The sequence below is a fragment of the Pseudophryne corroboree genome, chromosome 2 (genome assembly GCF_028390025.1).
Source record: "Pseudophryne corroboree isolate aPseCor3 chromosome 2, aPseCor3.hap2, whole genome shotgun sequence".
In the NCBI taxonomy this organism is placed as follows: Eukaryota; Metazoa; Chordata; class Amphibia; order Anura; family Myobatrachidae; genus Pseudophryne; species Pseudophryne corroboree.
The window spans coordinates 532,397,073-532,420,488 of NC_086445.1; the positions used below are offsets into that span (position 1 = coordinate 532,397,073).

General features: G+C 43.8%; 1 protein-coding gene across 1 annotated transcript in view; it reads right to left on the bottom strand.

The window, feature by feature from the left end:
- The window catches only part of ADGRB2 (adhesion G protein-coupled receptor B2), a 694,168-nt gene that overhangs the window by 350,084 nt on the left and 320,668 nt on the right, over window positions 1-23,416 (bottom strand). Inside the window, exon 2 of the mRNA XM_063954232.1 lies at window positions 5,501-6,236. Within this exon, the coding sequence (XP_063810302.1) occupies window positions 5,501-6,221 (721 nt within the window). The 5' untranslated portion in view covers window positions 6,222-6,236. The remainder of the gene's footprint in view (window positions 1-5,500; window positions 6,237-23,416) is intronic.

The window sequence follows — 23,416 nt, forward strand, 5'->3', positions numbered from 1 at the left end:
ACGCATCATCACACACTTCATTTAATTTATCTGATTCAGGAAAAACCACATGTAGTTTTTTCACACTCCACATAATACCCTTTTTTGTGGTACTTGTAGTATCAGAAATATGTAACATCTCCTTCATTGCCCTTAACAAGTAACGTGTGTCCCTAAAGGAAAATACGTTTGTTTCTTCACCGTCGACACTGGAGTCAGTGTCCGTGTCTGTGTCTGTGTCGACCGACTGAGGTAAAAAGGACGTTTTAACGCCCCTGACGGTGTTTTAGACGCCTGGACAGGTACTAATTGGTTTTCCGGCCGTCTCATGTCGTCAACCGACCTTGCAGCGTGTTGACATTATCACGTAATTCCTTAAATAAGCCATCCATTCCGGTATCGACTCCCTAGAGAGTGACATCACCATTACCGGCAATTGCTCCGCCTCCTCACCAACATCGTCCTCATACATGTCGACACACAAGTACCGACACACAGCACACACACAGGGAATGCTCTGATAGAGGACAGGACCCCACTAGCCCTTTGGGGAGACAGAGGGAGAGTTTGCCAGCACACACCAAAAACGCTATATTATACAGGGACAACCTTTATATAAGTGTTTTTCCCTTATAGCATTTTAATATATATATACATATCGCCAAATAAGTGCCCCCCCTCTCTGTTTTAACCCCGTTTCTGTAGTGCAGTGCAGGGGAGAGCCTGGGAGCCTTCCCACCAGCATTTCTGTGAGGGAAAATGGCGCTGTGTGCTGAGGAGAATAGGCCCCGCCCCCTTTTCGGCGGGCTTCTTCTCCCGTTTTTCTGAGACCTGGCAGGGGTTAAATACATCCATATAGCCTCCAGGGGCTATATGTGATGTATTTTTAGCCAGAATAAGGTATTATACATTGCTGCCCAGGGCGCCCCCAGCAACGCCCTGCACCCTCCGTGACCGTTGGTGTGAAGTGTGTGACAACAGTGGCGCACAGCTGCAGTGCTGTGCGCTACCTTCATGAAGACTGAAAAGCCTTCTGCCGCCGGTTTCTGGACCTTCAATCTTCAGCATCTGCAAGGGGGGTCGGCGGCGCGGCTCCGGGACGAACCCCAGGGTGAGACCTGTGTTCCGACTCCCTCTGGAGCTAATGGTGTCCAGTAGCCTAAGAAGCCAATCCATCCTGCACGCAGGTGAGTTGAACTTCTCTCCCCTAAGTCCCTCGATGCAGTGAGCCTGTTGCCAGCAGGACTCACTGAAAATAAGAAACCTAAAAACTTTTTCTAAGCAGCTCCTTAAGAGAGCCACCTAGATTGCACCCTGCTCGGACGGGCACAAAAACCTAACTGAGGCTTGGAGGAGGGTCATAGGGGGAGGAGCCAGTACACACCACCTGATCCTAAAGCTTTAGTTTTGTGCCCTGTCTCCTGCGGAGCCGCTAATCTCCATGGTCCTGACGGAGTCCCCAGCATCCACTTAGGACGTCAGAGAAATAAAAATAAAAAAAGTCCCCATTTTACACATTACAGCAGGCAAGTGTCCCCATTTTACACAGCGCGGCAGGCAGGTGTCCCCATTTTACACAGCGCGGCAGGCAGGTGTCCCCATTGTACACAGCGCGGCAGGCAGGTGTCCCCATTTTACACAGCGCGGCAGGCAGGTGTCCCCATTTTACACAGCGCGGCAGGCACGTGCCCCCATTTTACACAGCACGGCAGGCAGGTGTTCCCATTTTACACAGCGCGGCAGGCAGGTGTCCCCATTTTACACAGCGCGGCAGGCAGGTGTCCCCATTTTACACAGCGCGGCAGGCAGGTGTCCCCATTTTACACAGCGCGGCAGGCAGGTGTCCCCATTTTACACAGTGCGGCAGGCAGGTATCCCCATTTTACACAGCGCGGCAGGCAGATATCCCCATTTTACACAGTACACAGGCAGGTGCCCCCATTTTACACAGTGCGGCAGGCAGATATCCCCATTTTACACAGTACGCAGGCAGGTGCCCCCATTTTACACAGTGCGGCAGGCAGGTGCCCCCATTTTACACAGTACGCAGGCAGGTGTCAAGTGGGGGGGGGAGGAAGGGGGAGAGAGAGAGATAGATATACTACTTACATCTTCCCGCTCTTCGGGTCCGGCCGCCTCACGTCCCTCGCGCCGGCCGCCTCCTCCTTCCAGGCTTATCTCCTCTCCTCCCTCTTCCCAAGCGCTCCTGCTTGGGGTGCGGGGCTTCGCAGAATGACGCGTTTGCGTCGTGACGTCACGACGCAAACGCGTCATTCCGCGAAACTCCGCCCCCCCGAGCAGGAGCGCTTGGGAAGAGGGAGGAGAGGAGATAAGGACACACAAAGTGCCGCGGCGGGCGCCCCGTGCGGTTGCACGGCTCGCCCGCCGCTAGAAACGGCACTGTGTCCCGGCATCTGACTAAGTAGCTCCAGAAGTACATTCCATAACACTGCTGTTTGCAGCAATACAGAGTGTCACTTTTCAGAACTTGGCTGCAAGTTTTCATAAAGAGGCTCCTAGGGCATGTCTAAAGCTGAGTACACACCATCATGACTTGACGGTGGACCAGTCATCGCGCCGACAGAGTGGCTGCTTCAGGTAAGCATATACACTTACCAGTCGGCCACTTGATGTGTCAGTTTCGCATCACAGCTAGACGGGCATTTGAATTTGCCCATCCAGCTGTGATATCCGCACCCGCAGCATGTGTATGAGCAGTCAGCGGACCACCCGTACACACAGCCAGATGCAATGATATATTTGAAGATACAGTATATCAGCCATTAGCGGTGCTGTACAGTCGATGCGACATGTCTGTGAATGAAGTCGTTCACAGACATAATGTTTGCCACACCCGCCAACCTGCTAGCGATATATCGTCAAGTATGTACCCAGCATTAGTTCTTAGGTCTAGCTTTTGGGGTGTTTCAAAAATAGAGAATTAAGTTAAGTTTGAGTTTAGATGATTTTTCATTTGAACCAGGAGATATTAGCATTGGATTAGTCAGTTGGAGTCAAATGTAATGAAGTCCGAGTTGGTCGAACTCTGACTTTTTTTTTAAAGGGGCAATCATTTTCAAGGCACAGTTTTGCCTTGAAAAAGATTGCTCCTTTAAAAAAACTCTGAGTTTGGCTGGAAACCTCTGGCCAACTTGGACTTTATTACATCTAGCACTAGGTCAGAAGGTTTCCTTCTTTAAAAATCAACAAGCCTATTTTTTGTCCATTTATGAAATTAATTCTAGCTATATACAGTATCAATTGAGAAAATCTGTGTTGGAATAAAAACTTGGGAACACTGCCATTCCTTATCATAGCAACTGAAATCTATTGTGGCAATTTATCAATTAAAGTTGCTGGGCCAACTGAATGATGCTCAGTTCCCCGGTGATACCAGCTGGCAGCGGTTAAAGATTGCTACCACTTTACATACCAGTCTTTGGGCCATCTGCACAAGTTGGCTAGTGCATGCTGAGTGGAACTGGAAACCCGGCTTCAATTTCTACTTTTGTGGAAAATGCATTAAGAGTTTACAAAAATATTGTTGCTACTGCAGATTCTTTGCTATTGCCTTCCTGATCCTTCTCAAACCCTATACTTCTCAACAGCATGAGGAATTTGTGGCTGGAGGTAGCTGGCTAAGGCTTTCTCATAATACCCAAAGGCATCAGCAACATGATCACGAGAAACATTAAGAATCAGTTTGAAGTCTGGTCTTACTTGACACACAATATATGTACTTTTAGAGTGTAAAAACAAACTGTCATCACCTATTAATGGATTGCTTTAACTCTAAAATGTTTCCAATAGTGGAAACCTACAAGGCTTGTATGCTTTCTCTGGTGCAGATGAGAACACAACATAAGTAACAAATAGCAATCAAATAAAAGTTATACGTTCAATTTAAGAGCCAAGGAGACATATTTGGTATTCATAATCTCCATATGTAAGCAGCCTACAAATTGAAATGTAAAAAATAAAGTTGGTCTAAAATGACTCTGTCAGGAAAACATACTAAGGTGGAGTTTCGGGTTTTAGTCATTTTACTGATGGTTTTCCAATTGACCATTTACTAAAGTCAAAACCGAGAGCAAAACTACCAAACACCCAACTTCAGAACAGTTTAGAACATCGGATCAACTATCAATTCTTTTTACATAGAAAAGTATATAAGATGCATATTTACTAATGGTTGGTTTGCAAACCGACTAAAATCAGTAAACAGTAAAACGACAGAAAACCAGCCCAAACAATAGACATTCCTATAGAAGATAAGTTTGGGTGAAGCAGTGCAAGCTTTGTTAGTATAAAAAGCGGGGTTCCCACCATAAACCAATAACCAGTCCGGGAACTCTGCAACCTAGGTTGGTATTGGTAAATAGGGGAAATACATGTCATGAGGTTCCCCTTATTTTGCTAAAGTCAGCCCCAAACTGGTCAGCAAGGGGTGATCCCCAACTTCCCTTAGGATTCCATTCCTGGACTGACCAGTTTTGGGCTAGTCAACGTTATAGCAGGGGAACCCAACATTTTGTATCTCCCTGCAATAGCATTATTGTTTGAGATTAGTTCAGCCTGGTGATGGTTTTTGGAAAGAAGGGCAAACATTTTTGTCCCTAATTTCATATATAAGCTTAGACTGAGAGGGCTGGAGCTGGTGATTTAGGGAAGGTATTAGGGTCACCAATTTTTTTTTTCTTCTACATCTATTTCAATTGAAACCCGAAGTCAAAGTGCATCAGTTTTCACTGCTCTATTTGTTGTCAGTTTTGACCTTTACATTCAAAACCGACAGCAATTACAGTAGGGTAAACTGATGGCCAACGAAGTTGAGTTTCAATTGAAGTTGAAATCCAATGGATGATAAATACACATTTTTTAGACAATAACACCCCCTCTATACCCGTCAGTAACCATCGGTTTTGGTTTAGAACATAAAACAATGGTTAGTAAATTTACCCCGTACGTTACTATTATCCCTGGCTCACCAATAAATACAGAAAAAAATGTATGTTTACAGTAGGTTTCTTTTTTGTAGCATTCTATGTATTAAACAGTCCATGTATTAAACAGTATATTACCCTTACTGTTTCTAGTGAAAGCAATACAGCAAGCCATAGAACAGCGCTACATATCTGAAATTACTGGGGTAAATGCAATAGTCTGTGATTTAGCTTTAAAATAACCATAGTTTAAGGTCAAAGCCAGATTGCTTCTGCATTTTAAATTATGGCCTCTTTAACTCGCAAGATAAATCAATGAAACTGGTAGGTGCCTGCTACTTTCAGGCTGTTACAGTTACCCCATTGTGACTGTGTTTTTAGTGAGTCAATTTGCAGTATCTATATGCTCCTATTAAAAGCCACTTACGTGAATTAAAAGTTGTGCATTCAATTAATGACAAACCATGTTACTTCATGGTATGCTTGCAATATGAAGATATACTATAAATATCTATATACTGTTTACAGTACTTTATGCATTAATCATACTGATAGATTATGTACATAAATGTGCATACCATAAGGGATTGGCCGATGATACTCCTCATCGTTGGTTCCCGGGAGCAGCTGTGTTACACAGCAGTCACTATGTCTTGCAGGAACAATGGAGTTGGAGACAGTGTCATTACGTCCACGTGCTACAGTTTCCAGACAGGTGCAGCCGGTCTGGGTCAATCCACAACGCACCCCCCAGTCTCGAGCTCTCAAACACTCCTCAAACCAACGACACAGTACACCACAGGCAAACTGGCTGGAATTATCATGGTTGACTAATAACACCTCCACAAAGCGGAAACTAAGCACAGAGTCTGAAAGTAGCTGAATGGACAATGGTTGCTCAGACAAGCAGATCCGAAGAAAGTTTTTGTCAAAGTGAGAGACGGTAAAAGGAGTTCCAGGGATACAAAGTTCCTGAGCTTCGTCTGCTCCCTCCTCAGGCCGGCTGCAGGTGTGGTTGGGAAGATAATGATCCAAAGGTTGCACCATGGGGGATAGATGTGAGCACACTTGCTCCTCGTGAGTGAACTTCAGATATAATGTGTATTTGGTTGGATCTGGGTTCTCCAGGGTCCAAGAGCAACCAGAGGAGAAAACAGGAAAAAGGTCTTTAAGAGAGAAGGCTCCGTATAGAACTCCAGAGGCCAGAGCCGAGCATGTGCTCGGTGTGGGGTTGGAACCCCAAGAGCACAAGACAAGAGACGATATCACAGATAGTAAGAGGGGACAAGCAGTGTTCATCCTATGACATGGGCCCTGCAAAAAGAAAAATTGACACATATTAGTCATTCTGGTAAATTGACACTGGTAACAATGTGTAGATTCTGAAAGATTAAATGTACTGGCAGACAAAATAACGTACAACTCAGTAGCCAATCAGACAAAACTAGGATCCTCTTTAGGAGCCAATAGGAAAGCATTTATAGGGACATAGACATGGCATTTATAGGGACATAGGAGCTTGTAATACATCTTTAGTAGCTATAACGCTACTGGGCAAAATACCAATACACATGAGCTTATGTTACATGAACAGTGCCTTAATATATCATAAGTGTTACACAGCACAGTAGGTTGCTAAAAAATATTAAGTTCACTGGTTCTTATCACAGCCTGAGAAAATCAAAGTATGATGCATAAATATAACTTTAGAACTCTATGTTTTCCATGCAGGGTCTTTGGGGTATTTTCACAAACACCAATGTGTATGTTCTAGTTATTTCCGATGCTAATTTAAAAACACGTTAATTCACTGTTACTTTTATACATGTTTCATGGCTCAATTTTGTTACACAACAGGAACACTCTCACTGTATTTCTGGATGGTAAACTTGCAGCTATGGTGCATTGTAATAAAGGTTAAAACATCACAATAAGAAGGCAAAATAATGGAGCTTTCTTGTCATCATGTAGTACACCATCCCACCCTGATCCCCTCCCCCTCCTAAGGTGAAAACAAATGAATTCCCGTATTTCAAATAAAAATCATATAAAATGAAGCTTTTCATTTTGTTCATGGTATAATTGTCTAATCATCACTGAAAAGCATTAATAGATTGCATAAAAAAAGAAATAAATAAATCAGGAATATGATTACAACTTTCTTTTTGGTAGAATGGTTTTATATATTTACTACTTTTAAAGTAATTGCATCTTATCCTGTGTTGATTGGTACAACATAACTAACTGCTGTGAACATTAATATGTAAATGAGGGATACCTTCTGAAAAAGTCAAGGCTTGGCTCTGAAACCATCCTGCCCTGATATACTGAAGCAATGCCTGCAGGCATGGGCCCTCATTCCGAGTTGTTCGCTCGCTAGCCGCTTTTCGCAGCAGTGCGCACGCTAAGCCGCCGCCCTCTGGGAGTGTATCTTAGCTTAGCAGAATTGCGAACGAAAGATTCGCAAAATTGCGAATAGACATTTCTTAGCAGTTTCTGAGTAACTCTAGACTTACTCTGCCACTGCGATCAGTTCAGTCAGTTTGGTTCCTTGTTTGACGTCACAAACACACCCAGCGTTCGCCCAGACACTCCCCCGTTTCTCCAGCCACTCCCGCGTTTTTCCCAGAAACGGCAGCATTTTTTCACACACACCCATAAAACGGCCAGTTTCCGCCCAGAAACACCCACTTCCTGTCAATCACACTACGATCACCAGAACGAAGAAAAAACCTCGTAATGCCGTGAGTAAAATACCAAACTTCTTAGCAAATTTACTTGACGCAGCCGCAGTGCGAACATTGCGCATGCGCAGTTAGCGGAAAATCGCACCGATGCGAAGGAAAATAACGACCGAACAACTCGGAATGAGGGCCATTAGGAGATGTGAATAATAAAAGTTACAGGACTACAGTATACTATAGGTGAAATTACGCAATTTGCTGATGTGCTGACAGGGTTAACTGTATTTTTAATGTTAATGTTATTTTTTGATAAATAAAGCTATTTTTTTTTACCATTTTTAAGTGTTTCTTTGTCAATGGGCTTGGAACAGTTTTACTTGTAACTGCTAACACACAAATTGTTTGAGAACATTCCAAGAGCAGCATATACGTCTTATGAATACAAGGACAGAACCCTGGAGCTGCATCCATTTGGAACACATCATTTGTTGCACTGTGAACTTTTCAAGGCTGAGGACTTGTTTAATAATTTGCTTTGATACTTTCACTTGAAAGGTGCCCAGCTAGCTGTTTCTCTTTCAATACTTGGCAAGCCATGGATTACCTTCACTTGTATAGTAGTTTTGGACAACATTCACCCTTTGCAAGATAAGCAATTATTCTTCACATTGGCAAAAGGGTCATATACAGTATGTCTCCTGTATATACAGTGTGGCAACACATTTTGTAGGGTTTCCATGAAAGGCCGTAGCAATCCCTGTTCATTTATAGAGCAAGAAAAGCCAATATATTGTATATCAAATACTATGAACTATCAATATGAAAAATATACCAGTCAATTAGACAGAGCTGAGCTACTAACATCTAGAAATAAGGATAAGAAAGACCCAGTACAATTTGTCACCACCTATAGCAGACATGAATGGACCATAATGAATTCATTTGTAGATCATTTGGAGATTATGCTTATGGATCTGTCCTTGAAAGAAGTTCTTCCAACCCAACCACAAATCATCTTTAAGAAGTCCAAGAACCTTAAGGACCCGTTGGCACCCAGTATGATTACTAACACCTCTGCCTGATTGACAGGCAGAGGCGATCACATTTTCTGTGGCCCCCCGCAGAAAGTACGTGCAAATGCGCCGTACGGGTGCTGAACATGCGCCCGTGGGCCCGCCGCAAAAATTCCGGTTGGATCGCGATTTGTAATCCAACTTAAATTAGCCCCATAGTTATGTGATTTTGGGGTAATGTATTGGATAATGTGTACTGGCAGCAGATACAATGTGACATACTATGGTGTATAAAATAAACAAGGGCAGTACTATGGAGGATAACATTAGGTCAGTCACAACTATAGTTCAGTAAATAAACTAGGGCACTATCATGGGCATACAATAAACAACTGCTGCAGAGAGGTGTCTCTTTAGAAGCATTTGGACAGGGGCGCCTTCATAATGTTGCAATGGGGCGCACAAAGGGATCATTTTATTTTGTAGCCTGTGGGTAAATAAATACCTCTCTGCCTTTGCATTTAAAACACAAATACTAATCTGATTTAATTGAACACCTAATTTACAGTTGACATACCCCTTAAAACTCTGAATCTGTTTGCAAATTCTATATGTGCTCCCCTGCAAGGTGATATTCTGGGGCCAAGGTGAAAAATTGCACCTTCTTGCTGGTATTACAGATGTCTATATATGGCACATACTGTATGCAATATACATCATGAGCAGCAATGATGATTTTGAATAGCACACTTAGGCAATCTACAGATCTTCCATGCTAAAAGCTAGAAAAGCATGCTGAAACTTGCAATTCCATAATAGCTACTGCATAGGGGATGTGACTCATTGCAGAGATGTGTCTTTAGCATAACTAATCTAAAACCAGGTTATTGGGAAATCATTAAGGGGTCAACTTAATAAACAAAAATAATGTTTTTTATCTGGAGAAAGCTACAATGTGGGCTGCTATGTAGTCAGATTTACCAAGCTATGATTCTTTGCCCCGATAGCTGACACCATCTCCAGATGATGATAGCCGACAGTATCCTATGGGCTACTTTTTCTCAATCTTTTCCATAAAGGAATCCTGGCAGCACCCGGTGATGTATGTGTCAGTCGATGGGCGCACATGCCCATTGGCTGCAGGGGACCAGAACCAGGGTGAGAGCTTTAAGCTATCACACTGCTTCCAGCTCTTCACCAGGACAGACTCTTACCGGTTTGTGATAAATATACCTTTTAGGAAAAATGAAAAAGGAATAGATGCGTAAAGACAAGGGCCGAGGATAATAAAGACATCTAGAACTGCAGACTACTGGTATTGTCAGATGCAAACACAGAACCTCCTAATTGTATATTATAAAAAAAATAACAATTACTTAATTTTTTTCTTTCTGGATGAAAAGTGATTTAAAGATGTTCTGTAAATGATCATAAATGAGTAGTACATTAACAAATGTACAGTGTGCCAGTTTTGTACTTATAATTAAAACTTAGAGCACAAAGATATTAATTAGCAAAATAAAAAAAAACGCATTCCCTAAGTAGACTCTCTTAGCAGTAATTTGGGCAGACCTCATATTAGCAATGCCACATAATTATTCTTATTAATTACAATCTTGAAAGGCAATCTCTGACCCAAGAGTGCAATAGTTCATGTTACCTTGCTCGCAACATTTAGTTTATATAAGAGTATTATTTTATATTCAATTAGGATGGTTAAGCCAGACAACGGATTCCAAACATACGGGCAGATGTATTAACCTGGAGACAGCATAAGGAAGTGATAAACCAGTGAGAAATGCAAGGTGACAAACACACCAGCCAATCAGCTCTCATATGTAAATTAACAGTTTGGAGCTGATTGGCTGGTGCATTATCACCTTGCACTTAACACTGATTTATCACTGGTTTATCACTTCCTTAGGCCTTCTCCAGGTTAATACATCTGCCCCATAAAACCTTATAACACTGTATAGTTCTTAATCTGCGTCCTTCCAGGTGATGTTGAACAAATCAGAGGGAAGCTGAATATCATGGGTATATAGTCCAGACACAAATGGGGTACGGATGGGTGCATACCTCACTTATAATGCCAACATGTCAAAAAAGAACTTGTGGCGGTGTCACATGGATTTGCTGAAGTATTTTTTATATGAGCAAGTCACTGGCTCAGTTCCGCTTGAAAATGTTGACATCAGTGCCACACACTAGCGCTTCATGTTGATTATTTCTTATCTCCAAATCAGAAATGCTGCTACAATGTGTTGCTTCTGCTTGCAAAACATTGTCTTTGGTCTCTCCTGCAATAGCAGGCACTGAGCTCCAGTTCTACAGGCTCTTATTTTTATGCTAACGTTCTGCAGCTTGGAGGGGATTCAGGTGAAAATAAGGAACAAGCATTTATTTATCTGTGTTCTGGAGCATGGAGAATGAATTCCATGCACGTTGCCGTCACAAGCTCAGGTGCGAAAATGAATCTCTAGGACCACTACAGATAATTTATCACCTGGGCAAATCTTTCATTACAAATGCCCTTTCCATGCATCTCCTCCTCCCGTCTTGTTCCCTTGTTCTCCCTTCCTCTCCCCTGTCAGACTGGAGAAACAGCTGTCAGCTCTGGTGTGTATCTGGCTTTTCTTTCATCCCTTTCTACTTGAGCATCGTCTATTCCCGTCTTGGGGACTTCTAGGAAATTACATGCAGTATTATAAATAAAATACAAAAAAAAAAAAAAGAACAGCCATGGTCCCTGCTGGAATACAGCCTGCTTTATTGCCTAGAAGAGTGAATTAAACAGGAAAGCCTGGTGCATCATGAGAAAGAGGATTAGGTGGTGTGAGAGGAATGGTAAAGAGCCGTTTTATTCATGCAAAGTGTACAATAACCTGTCTGCTTCCAGTGCCGTCCGCAGCCATCAGGTTCTACAGCGCTGGAGGGACATCATCATATAAAGAGTGGTCAGACAGCATCGACAAGCACGTCAATAAGACAGAGAAGTTGACAGAATATAATAACGCTTGACCCACCAAGTCTGCTTTTTCCCTACATGACATAAACTGCGTGCCTTTGATGTTTAATCTATGTTACTTGTTAGTCACCCAAAAACATTAAAATAATTACAACCAATTTACAAGAAATTTCAGAAATTGCTCTCAAATATTCATACAGTATGTAAGACATAAGATTTTACATTACTGAAGTATACAACTTGACACATGAAAGGTCAAGCCTCAGTATATTTCCCCATGACTATTAATCATGCAAATAAAGTAACTCATTTGTGAATTAGAAAACAATGCATTAAAAAAAAATTCATTTGTTTTCTTTAGCAGGAATTGCTCATGCCAAACCATTGTTTCCTCACTTATTTCAGTCATTTTACATATGTATATCTGTGTGCACCCATATATTGCCTTGGCAGTGTGATGCAACTTTTTCAATACGCCAATGGAGTGCATGCAAGATGGTGCAAGTAGATGCACATACAATGCTATGCTCAAGTATTTGATCTTACTGTACATTCTTTATATTGGCAGCTTCCAAGTACTTTGCTACCAATTAAAAGTTTTTGCTATCTTTGCAGGGCTGAAGGCGAATCACGTTGATTATCTAGTATGCCAAAGTGTTGGGTGCACTTAAAACAATGAATGACTGATATTATGGTACTTATTCATTGTTTAGTTTTCACTGCAGTGTGAATGGCGGTTACATAGTGGGACAGCAGTCAGATGCTTGAATACTTCTAAGCCCTGAAGCTCTTGGCTGCTGTTTCTCCATGGTTTGTTATAGGTTTGCAATATGGCACTTGGCTATGATATAACAGCCCAGCACTACACCGTCATTCTGGAAAAGGAGAAAAGATGCTGCCCCTCCCTCTGCTGCACATACCTATGAAGGGGATACGGTCATTAGGTCGACACCACTTAGGTCGACAGTCATTAGGTCGACCACTACTGGTTGACATGCATTAGGTCGACAGGGTCACTAGGTTGACATGGTAATTAGGTCGACATGTACTAGGTCGACAGTTCAAAAGGTCGACATGAGTTTTTCACATTTTAAAAAAAAATTGAACTTTTTTTATACTTTACATTCCACGTGGACTACAATTGGGAACGGTAACCTGTGCCGAACGCAGCGGTAGTGGAGCGAGGCACCTTGGCCAAAGCATGGAGAGCGAAGCGAGCTATGCGAGGGGACACAGTGTACTAACTGGGGATCCCGGACACTTTACAAAGAAAACGACAAATAAAAAAGTAAAAAAACTCATGTCAACTTTTTGACCTGTCGACCTAGTACAAGTCAACCTAATGACCATATCGACCTAGTGACCCTCTTGACCTAATGCATGTCGACCAATAGTGCTCGACCTAATGACTGTCGACCTAAGTTGTATCGACCCAACGACCCATACCCGTAAGAAGTGGGCTGACATGGCAGACAATTGATGAATTTACCAATGGGTTAAAAAGTCTGATGGCGGAGTTTTGTTGGTAATAGGGGTGTTTCCTCACTGGTGGTATCATGGTATTTGAAAGGCTATTCAACAAGTACTGCATATTGGCTATAACTGATGTAAATCATTAAAAAAAAATGTTTTCTTTTAGGCTTTTACTTTTTTTTTTTAATATATATATTTACGTGTCTATTTTTAAACATTATTAGAGGAACTGACAGCCCAAATGGTGATAAAAACATTAGTCTTACTGACAGAGAAAATCCTGCCTGACACTGCAAATATGACTAGTGTAGCCTTTAGCTGTTGGTTTGTGAATTCTGAATTTTGGTACAGTTACTCTATTATTATTATTATTATTATCCTTATTTATATGGCGCCACAAGGGTTCCGCAGCGCCCAATTACAGAGTACATATGCACATAATCAAAACAGGAAAACAGCAACTTACAGTTGATGACAGTATAGGACAAGTACAGGGTAAATAAAATAAGAATTTACTCACCGGTAATTCTATTTCTCGTAGTCCGTAGTGGATGCTGGGGACTCCGTCAGGACCATGGGGAATAGCGGCTCCGCAGGAGACAGGGCACAAAATTTAAAAGTTTGACCACTAGGTGGTGTGTACTGGCTCCTCCCCCTATGACCCTCCTCCAAGCCTCAGTTAGGATACTGTGCCCGGACGAGCGTACACAATAAGGAAGGATTTTGAATCCCGGGTAAGACTCATACCAGCCACACCAATCACACCGTACAACTTGTGATCTGAACCCAGTTAACAGTATGATAACGTAGGAGCCTCTGAAAAGATGGCTCACAACAATAAACAACCCGATTTTTTTGTAACAATAACTATTTACAAGTATTGCAGACAATCCGCACTTGGGATGGGCGCCCAGCATCCACTACGGACTACGAGAAATAGAATTACCGGTGAGTAAATTCTTATTTTCTCTGACGTCCTAGTGGATGCTGGGGACTCCGTCAGGACCATGGGGATTATACCAAAGCTCCCAAACGGGCGGGAGAGTGCGGATGACTCTGCAGCACCGAATGAGAGAACTCCAGGTCCTCCTTAGCCAGGGTATCAAATTTGTAGAATTTTACAAACGTGTTCTCCCCTGACCACGTAGCTGCTCGGCAGAGTTGTAATGCCGAGACCCCTCGGGCAGCCGCCCAAGATGAGCCCACCTTCCTTGTGGAGTGGGCATTGACAGATTTAGGCTGTGGCAGGCCTGCCACAGAATGTGCCAGTTGAATTGTGCTACAAATCCAACGAGCAATCGTCTGCTTAGAAGCAGGAGCACCCAGCTTGTTGGGTGCATACAGTATAAACAGCGAGTCAGATTTTCTGACTCCAGCCGTCCTTGGTTACTTTCCATGTAAGATATTTCAAATCTACCGATTTGAGTGGCTCAAACCAATGGGATTTGAGAAAATCCAAAACTACATTGAGATCCCACGGTGCCACTGGGGGCACAACCGGGGGCTGTATATGTAGTACTCCTTTTACAAAAGTCTGGACTTCAGGAACTGAAGCCAATTCTTTCTGGAAGAAAATCGTCAGGGCCGAAATTTGAACCTTAATGGACCCTAATTTGAGGCCCATAGATAATCCTGTTTGCAGGAAATGTAGGAATCGACCCAGTTGAAATTCCTCTGTCGGGGCCTTCCTGGCCTCACACCATGCAACATATTTTCTCCAAATGCGGTGATAATGTTGTGCAGTCACCTCCTTCATGGCTTTGACCAGGGTAGGGATGACCTCTTCCGGAATGCCTTTTTCCCTTAGGATCCGGCGTTCAACCGCCATGCCGTCAAACGCAGCCGCGGTAAGTCTTGGAATAGACACGGTCCCTGCTGAAGCAGATCCCTTCTTAGAGGTAGAGGCCACGGATCTTCCGTGAGCATCTCCTGAAGTTCCGGGTACCAAGTCCTTCTTGGCCAGTCCGGAGCCACTAGTATCGTTCTTACTCCCCTTTGCCGTATAATTCTCAGTACCTTGGGTATGAGAGGCAGAGGAGGGAACACATACACTGACTGGTACACCCATGGTGTTACCAGAGCGTCCACAGCTATTGCCTGAGGGTCTCTTGACCTGGCGCAATACCTGTCCAGTTTTTTGTTGAGGCGGGACGCCATCATGTCCACCATTGGTCTTTCCCAATGGACTACAATCATGTGGAAGACTTCTGGATGAAGTCCCCACTCTCCCGGGTGAAGATCGTGTCTGCTGAGGAAGTCTGCTTCCCAGTTGTCCACTCCCGAGATGAACACTGCTGACAGTGCTATCACATGATTTTCCGCCCAGCAAAGAATCCTTGCAGCTTCTGCCATTGCCCTCCTGCTTCTTGTGCCGCCCTGTCTGTTTACGTGGGCGACTGCCGTGATGTTGTCCGACTGGATCAACACCGGCTGACCCTGAAGCAGAGGTTTTGCCAGGCTTAGAGCATTGTAGATTGCTCTTAGTTCCAGTATATTTATGTGAGAGACGTTTCCAGGCTTGACCACACGCCCTGGAAGTTTCTTCCTTGTGTGACCGCTCCCCAGCCTCTCAGGCTGGCATCCGTGGTCACTAGGACCCAGTTCTGTATGCCGAATCTGCGGCCCTCTAACAGATGAGCACTCTGCAACCACCATAGCAGAGAGACCCTTGTCCTTGTCGACAATTTTATCCGCTCATGCATCTGCAGATGCGATCCGGACCATTTGTCTAGCAGATCCCACTGAAAAATTCGTGCATGGAATCTGCCGAATGGAATCGCTTCGTAAGAAGCCACCATTTTTCCCAGGACTCTTGTGCATTGATGCACAGACACTGTCCCTGGTTTTAGGAGGTTCCTGACGAGTTCGGATAACTCCCTGGCTTTCTCCTCCGGAAGAAATACCTTTTTCTGAACAGTGTCCAGAATCATCCCTAGGAACAGCAGACGTGTCGTCGGGATCAGTTGGGATTTTGGAAAATTCAGAATCCACCCGTGCTGTTGGAGCACTACTTGAGTTAGTGCTACTCCGACCTCCAGCTGTTCTCTGGATCTTGCCCTTATCAGGAGATCGTCCAAGTAAGGGATAATTAATACGCCTTCTCTTCGAAGAAGGATCATCATTTCGGCCATTACCTTGGTAAAGACCCTGGGTGCCGTGGACAATCCAAACGGCAGCGTCTGAAACTGATAATGACAGTTTTGTACCACGAACCTGAGGTACCCTTGGTGTGAAGGGCAAATTGGGACATGAAGGTAAGCATCCTTGATGTCCAAGGACACCATAAAATCCCCTTCTTCCAGATTCGCTATCACTGCTCTGAGTGACTCCATCTTGAACTTGAATTTTTGTATGTACAGGTTCAGAGATTTCAGATTTAGAATAGGTCTTACCGAGCCGTCCGGCTTCGGTACCACAAATAGCGTGGAGTAATACCCCTTTCCCTGTTGTAGAAGGGGTACCTTGATTATCACCTGCTGAGAATACAGCTTGTGAATGGCTTCCAATACCGTCGCCCTGTCTGAGGGAGACGTTGGCAAAGCAGATTTTAGGAACCGGCGAGGGGGAGACTTCTCGAATTCCAACCTGTAACCCTGAGATACTACCTGCAGGATCCAGGGGTCCACCTGCGAGTGAGCCCACTGTGCGCTGAAATTCTTGAGGCGACCCCCCACCGCCCCTGAGTCCGCTTGTAAGGTCCCAGCGTCATGCTGAGGCCTTTGCAGAAGCCGGGGAGGACTTCTGCTCCTGGGAAGGGGCTGCTTGCTGCAGTCTCTTACCCTTTCCTTTGCCTCGGGGCAAATATTGGAATCCGCATCGCCTGACCACTGTCGTGTCCATAGACTTCTTCTGGCAGATATGGACATCGCACTTACTCTTGATACCAGAGTGCAGATATCCCTCTGTGCATCTCGCATATAAAGGAATGCATCCTTTAATTGCTCTATAGTCAATAAAATACTGTCCCTATCCAGGGTATCAATATTTTCAGTCAGGGAATCCGACCAAGCCACCCCAGCACTGCACATCCAGGCTGAGGCGATTGCTGGTCGCAGTATAACACCAGTATGTGTGTATATACTTTTTAGAGTATTTTCCAGCCTCCTATCAGCTGGATCCTTGAGGGCGGCCGTATCAGGAGATGGTAACGCCACTTGTTTGGATAAACGTGTGAGCGCCTTGTCCACCCTAGGGGGTGTTTCCCAGCGCGCCCTAACCTCTGGCGGGAAAGGGTATAACGCCAATAACTTCTTTGAAATTAGCAGTTTTTTATCAGGGGTAACCCACGCTTCATCACACACGTCATTCAATTCCTCTGATTCAGGAAAAACTACAGGTAGTTTTTTCAGACCCCACATAATACCCCTTTTTGTGGTACTTGCAGTATCAGAGATATGCAAAGCCTCCTTCATTGCCGTGATCATATAACGTGTGGCCCTACTGGAAAATACGTTAGTTTCTTCACCGTCGACACTAGATTCGGTGTCCGTGTCTGGGTCTGTGTCGACCGACTGAGGCAAAGGGCGTTTTACAGCCCCTGACGGTGTTTGAGACGCCTGTACCGGTACTAACTGGTTTGCCGGTCGTCTCATGTCGTCAACCGACTTTTGCAGCGTGCTGACATTATCACGTAATTCCATAAACAAAGCCATCCATTCCGGTGTCGACTCCCTAGGGGGTGACATCACCATTACCGGCAATTGCTCCGCCTCCACACCAACATCGTCCTCATACATGTCGACACACACGTACCGACACACAGCAGACACACAGGGAATGCTCTGATAGAAGACAGGACCCCACTAGCCCTTTGGGGAGACAGAGGGAGAGTTTGCCAGCACACACCAAAGCGCTATAATTATATAGGAACAACCTTATATAAGTGTTGTTTCCTTATAGCTGCTTAAATATATATAATATCGCCAAAAAAATGCCCCCCCTCTCTGTTTTTTACCCTGTTTCTGTAGTGCAGTGCAGGGGAGAGCCTGGGAGCCTTCCTAGCAGCGGAGCTGTGTAGGAAAATGGCGCTGTGTGCTGAGGAGATAGGCCCCGCCCCCTATTCCGGCGGGCTCTTCTCCCGGTTTTTCTGAGACCTGGCAGGGGTGAAATACATCCATATAGCCTCATGGACTATATGTGATGTATTCTTTTTAGCCAGAAAGGTATTAACATTGCTGCCCAGGGCGCCCCCCCCAGCGCCCTGCACCCTCAGTGACCGCCGGTGTGAAGTGTGCCTGAGCGCAATGGCGCACAGCTGCTGTGCTGTGCGCTACCTCATGAAGACTGAAAAGCCTTCAGCCGCCGGTTTCTGGACCTCTTCTTACTTCGGCATCTGCAAGGGGGTCGGCGGCGCGACTCCGGTGACCCATCCAGGCTGTACCTGTGATCGTCCCTCTGGAGCTAGTGTCCAGTAGCCTAAGAAGCAAATCCATCCTGCACGCAGGTGAGTTCACTTCTTCTCCCCTAGGTCCCTCGTTGCAGTGAGCCTGTTGCCAGCAGGACTCACTGAAAATAATAAAACTATCAAAACTTTTACTCTAAGCAGCTCTTTATGAGAGCCACCTAGATTGCACCCTGCTCGGACGGGCACAAAAACCTAACTGAGGCTTGGAGGAGGGTCATAGGGGGAGGAGCCAGTACACACCACCTAGTGGTCAAACTTTTAAATTTTGTGCCCTGTCTCCTGCGGAGCCGCTATTCCCCATGGTCCTGACGGAGTCCCCAGCATCCACTAGGACGTCAGAGAAACATAGTTACATCAGCAGATGACACTGGAATAAGTATCAGGTGGCAGAAGACTGCTGGATTTGGTGCAGTTGAAGATTATTAAAGTAAAAGAAAGGATAAGCACACGAGGGAAGAGGGCCCTGCTCGTGAGAGCTTACATTCTAAAGAATGTAAGCTACAACTTACAATTAATGAAAAAGTTGATTTGAAAGGGTTTTTTAAATTACTTTTATGACTGTAATACAGGCACACCGTTCGTAGATTTACTAAAACTTCTAAAACAGACACATATAGGTGTTGCCCATAACAGCCAATTAGATTCTACGCATAATCTCTGTATTAAAAATATAGACTGAATCTGATTGGCTGTTATGGGTAACAGCAACACTTATCTGTTTTTCATGCTTTAGTAAATGTACCCCATAGTGTTCCGGGTATCGGCCCAGAGAGCCCGTCTGTGCATGCACAGAGTGAAGCGGCAGCTGCGGGGGATGCTGGAACTCTCACAGCACAGTGCTGAAAGAAGTCCATAGGCTTCTATAGAGTAACGTCAGATTTTGCTGGTGATACCCTCTGCACCTAAACCCGGGGATAGAGGGCTTAGTGAATATGGAAATGCGGTAAAAGCTAGGTTTTTACCGCATTTTTCCTTTAGTGCAGTGATTACAACTGCAAGCTGCACTGCTTGATAACTTGGGAGAAGCAATAGCCCATATATATGGTGAAAACAGCCTTTTCCCTGGATTCGGGGCGCTTCTCCCATTACCAAATAGGCCCTTGTGCGTTAATGCTATATATATCTATATATGTCTGCTGTGTTTGTGTCACAGAGAGGTAGCAATTACCTACAAAACCAAGTGTTACCTCTCTGCAGAGTACAACACATAGGTGCTATCTGGCTGGAAAAGCCGTAAAGCAGTCACCTGCTGTACTGATGGTAAACATGTTTCATTCTCAGCTTAGCATCTCAGCTGACTATGGGGCCCATTTATTATAGGGTTTAAGGTCCGATTATTAGAATGACTTATCGCCACTATTCAAAACAATAAGAAATTCTTTACCACCCGGATGTATTAAAAATCACATGCAGGGTAAGGGGCTTTTTACTCAATGCTGGGGCGCCTACTGAGCATGAGGGGTCATCAGAAAGCGCATGTGCAAGTGGCTATTACTGGGGAGCGATGTACCGGTAAAATATGTGATATGTAGCCCATAGGTTTGATGGCTAGCTAACAGGGCTAAGCTATGGAATGCTTGGTAAATTTCCGATATCTGCTGCGAAACTCCTGTAATACATCCAGGGTATAATTCAAATCGTCAGTTTTCAGGGTATTTCCCACAAAATTGGTTTAACCCTTTTGTTTGTGGTCAGCAGTGTCTCACAGTCTACATATTACTAACAGAAATAAAGAGCTAAAAAAAGGGCTGTTAAAAAAAATGGAGAAGTCAAATTTCTAAATTCACTAACTAGTTTTCAAGCAAAAGTTGCCTTTAGACAAAATGTAGTGGAATAATTCAGAAAGTTGTTAACATCACAAGGGATTCCTCCACAGGCAGAGATTCCTTTAATTGGGATAAAGCAAGACTACTTCACAGATGTTGTTTGCTGATAATCTTTCAAGAACACATATCCAGGGCTCCCCGTTGGGCATATAAATTGAAGGTAACAACATCAGAAGTATCCCAGGATGCAGTTATAAGAGCGTGTTTATAACCTGATAAATCCTAGTGGTTTTCAATCTGGGTTTTGGTGGGTTGAGAATGAGTTTTCAGTAGGGTTTTATGATGCTGCTTATGGCAAGAGCTGTGGCTTCTACAAGGTTTTTTTTATATAATTCAAACATCTGCAGATTCTACTTACAACAGGCAGACAACATTGACTCTCTCAGTCACACACAGTGGAAGGCAAGCTGAAGATTCCTAATGCTCTATAGCAGTGGCAGGAGCACAGCTCAATAACAAACATTACAATAAACAAACAAACAATAGAGGCTACATGAATTGATACCATAAGCTCAAAGCAACATAAATCAAATATTTAACAATCTACAAAACACGGTATTCAATTAATTTGAATACTTTACATTCAAACTACTGTGTCGGTTTGAGAACTGTTGACCTTTTTGTATTATTACAAGCACTATAGTTGGAATGGCGTAATGCAGAGAAATAATCTGTGGCTGCTTAGGTGAACCTAGACTATTATTGTGATGGTGACTGACACCACTGCATAGTTCATGACCAATACTACCCAATAGGCAATGAATGGGAGTATGCTACTGTCCAAAAAGCTCCCATTCAATGTCTTAAGCAGACATCCAGGTATTGTTGGTCCTGAGGCCTTAGTGTGTGAACCCTGGTCTCCCAGAATGAAAAAAATAAATGATAGTAACATTTAACCTAGGTAAGAATGTATACTCAGTATTTTAATATATTATTACTACAAATACATAATTTCTACAATTAAAATAGCCTTTCAGCTGCAGAATATGTAAGATATAAATAATGTGTATATATATTTTTTTCTTAAAACTTACATTTTGTATTCACCAGGTTGTAATAGTCTTAAAACCAATATTCCTTTTTATATACCCAATATACATAGTTATTATTTTCTACTAACTCTGTGACCAGTCCCAACTCAACTGGAACACTTCCAATTTCAAATGGTGCTCAGTGTCTTGGAAAATTAGGTGCTGGCTTAGTAGGCGGAGGTCTTTCTTTTTCCCCCAATATCTTTTTATAGGCGGAGGTCCTTAAACAATGGGGTTGATTGAGCTATGGACTGGATTTTAATATTTAGCATTATGGAATATTGGCAGGACAAATCACAATGTCAGGATTTTTGGGATAATTGAAAGGGTTTTAGTATTCTGTATATCAGGGTACCTAACACACCTGCTCTTATAGGAGTCTATGTTCTGTACTACGCCTTGGAGAGAGATAAAGTGGATGGAGTACCAGCCAATCAGCTCCTACCACTTTTTCAAACCCAGCCTGTAACATGGCAGTGAGGAGCAGATTGGTTGGTACTTTATCTCAACCCACTTTTTCAAAGGCTTTGATCATTGACCCCATAGTGTGAAATACTCACACTATAACCTATTTGGAGAAAGTTGAGAGATTTAGGGCTCTCTTCAGCAATAATCGCGAACACATGTTAGTAAATATGCCCCTTGATCTGCCAGTCTTGTGAATCTGTATAAAACCATACCCCCCAACTGTTCCAATTCAAAAGGAACAGTCCTGCTATTTAAACACTGTCCTGGTGTCCCACATGCAGGCTGCAGTCAAGCCCGGCGATAGGGGGATGCAAAGGGTATTCTCGTACTGGGCCACGAGGTTTAGAGGGGCACTGAGATTCAGTACAAAACCGGAGCCACAGAACTTTTGAAATTATGCAGATCATCCACCTGCAACATAAGTAATCCAGCAACCCCTTCACTCCACCCCCCACCTTCCCCCCCTGGATATGCCATCCAGGCATCCATGCTGCCTTGTATTGCGCTGTAGCACCGTCCTTCCATTTTTTTCTACCAGCCGCCATGGCCCAAGCCACTGATTGCAGCAGCCTGAGCCTGAACTAACTGGTGTGGTACTGTAAGTCACAGTGTATTTTTTTTTACTTTATTTTAATTATTTATTACATGTAGGGGAGAGATGTGTGAGGGGAGGGTAGAAGGGGTGTGTGTGTGTTTATGGAGGGGGGTTGAGAGTGCTCCCCAGAGATATCAGCATACCGTACCCAAAGATTCCTCTTGCCGGCCCTGGCTTCAGCGTTCCGCGGGAGCAGGGGGTCGGGGTTGGTAGAGCCTTCAATCATCCGCTGTTCTGCTCTGCAAAGCAGCAAGAGAGCTCTGAATAGATGCTGTGCACACCTGCATACAAGGCAGGGAGGTGAGCCAGGGGCTGCCCAGCTGCTTTGGGAGTGTTGGGTACACTGGGTACTCTCCCAAAATGCAGACTACATGGCCAAGCCACAAGGTCATGCACCCTCCGCCCAAGGTCATGCCCATCCTACCCGAGGTCACGCCGCATTTGCGACTTGGTATGCAAGGGTCATAATTAATTACCTAAGATGCATTCAAATTCCAACATGGTCAGCAACAAATGTTATTCATCATGCGATATGTGCAAACACAAAACTTATCACATGCTACACACCTCTTATGGAACTGATTTCCTCAATATGCAGACTCCTCCAAACTTCCAGAAGGTGCCTAGAAACTAATTCCTTCATTTACTTAATTTACGTCCATAATAAAACCTACTGGTCCGCCATGTCTCTCGCATAATTCATTTTTCTATGCCTTTGTAATGCCTGCATTTCCTTTGCATTCTCAATACATACTATTTCAGGCTGACTTCTGTGACTTGGCACAATCTCCTTAGAAAAGATCTAAATGTATTCCCTTCAAGGTTTGCAGCACAACACAACAGGAATCTATGACTTTAATTCAAGACCTTCATAACTAGATCCATAGTCATAGTTTGGAGCAGGCTTAATATATATATATATATATACACACACACACACACACACACACACACACACACACACACACACACACAGTATATGTATATATATAATATATATATATATATATATATTTATATAATTATTATTAT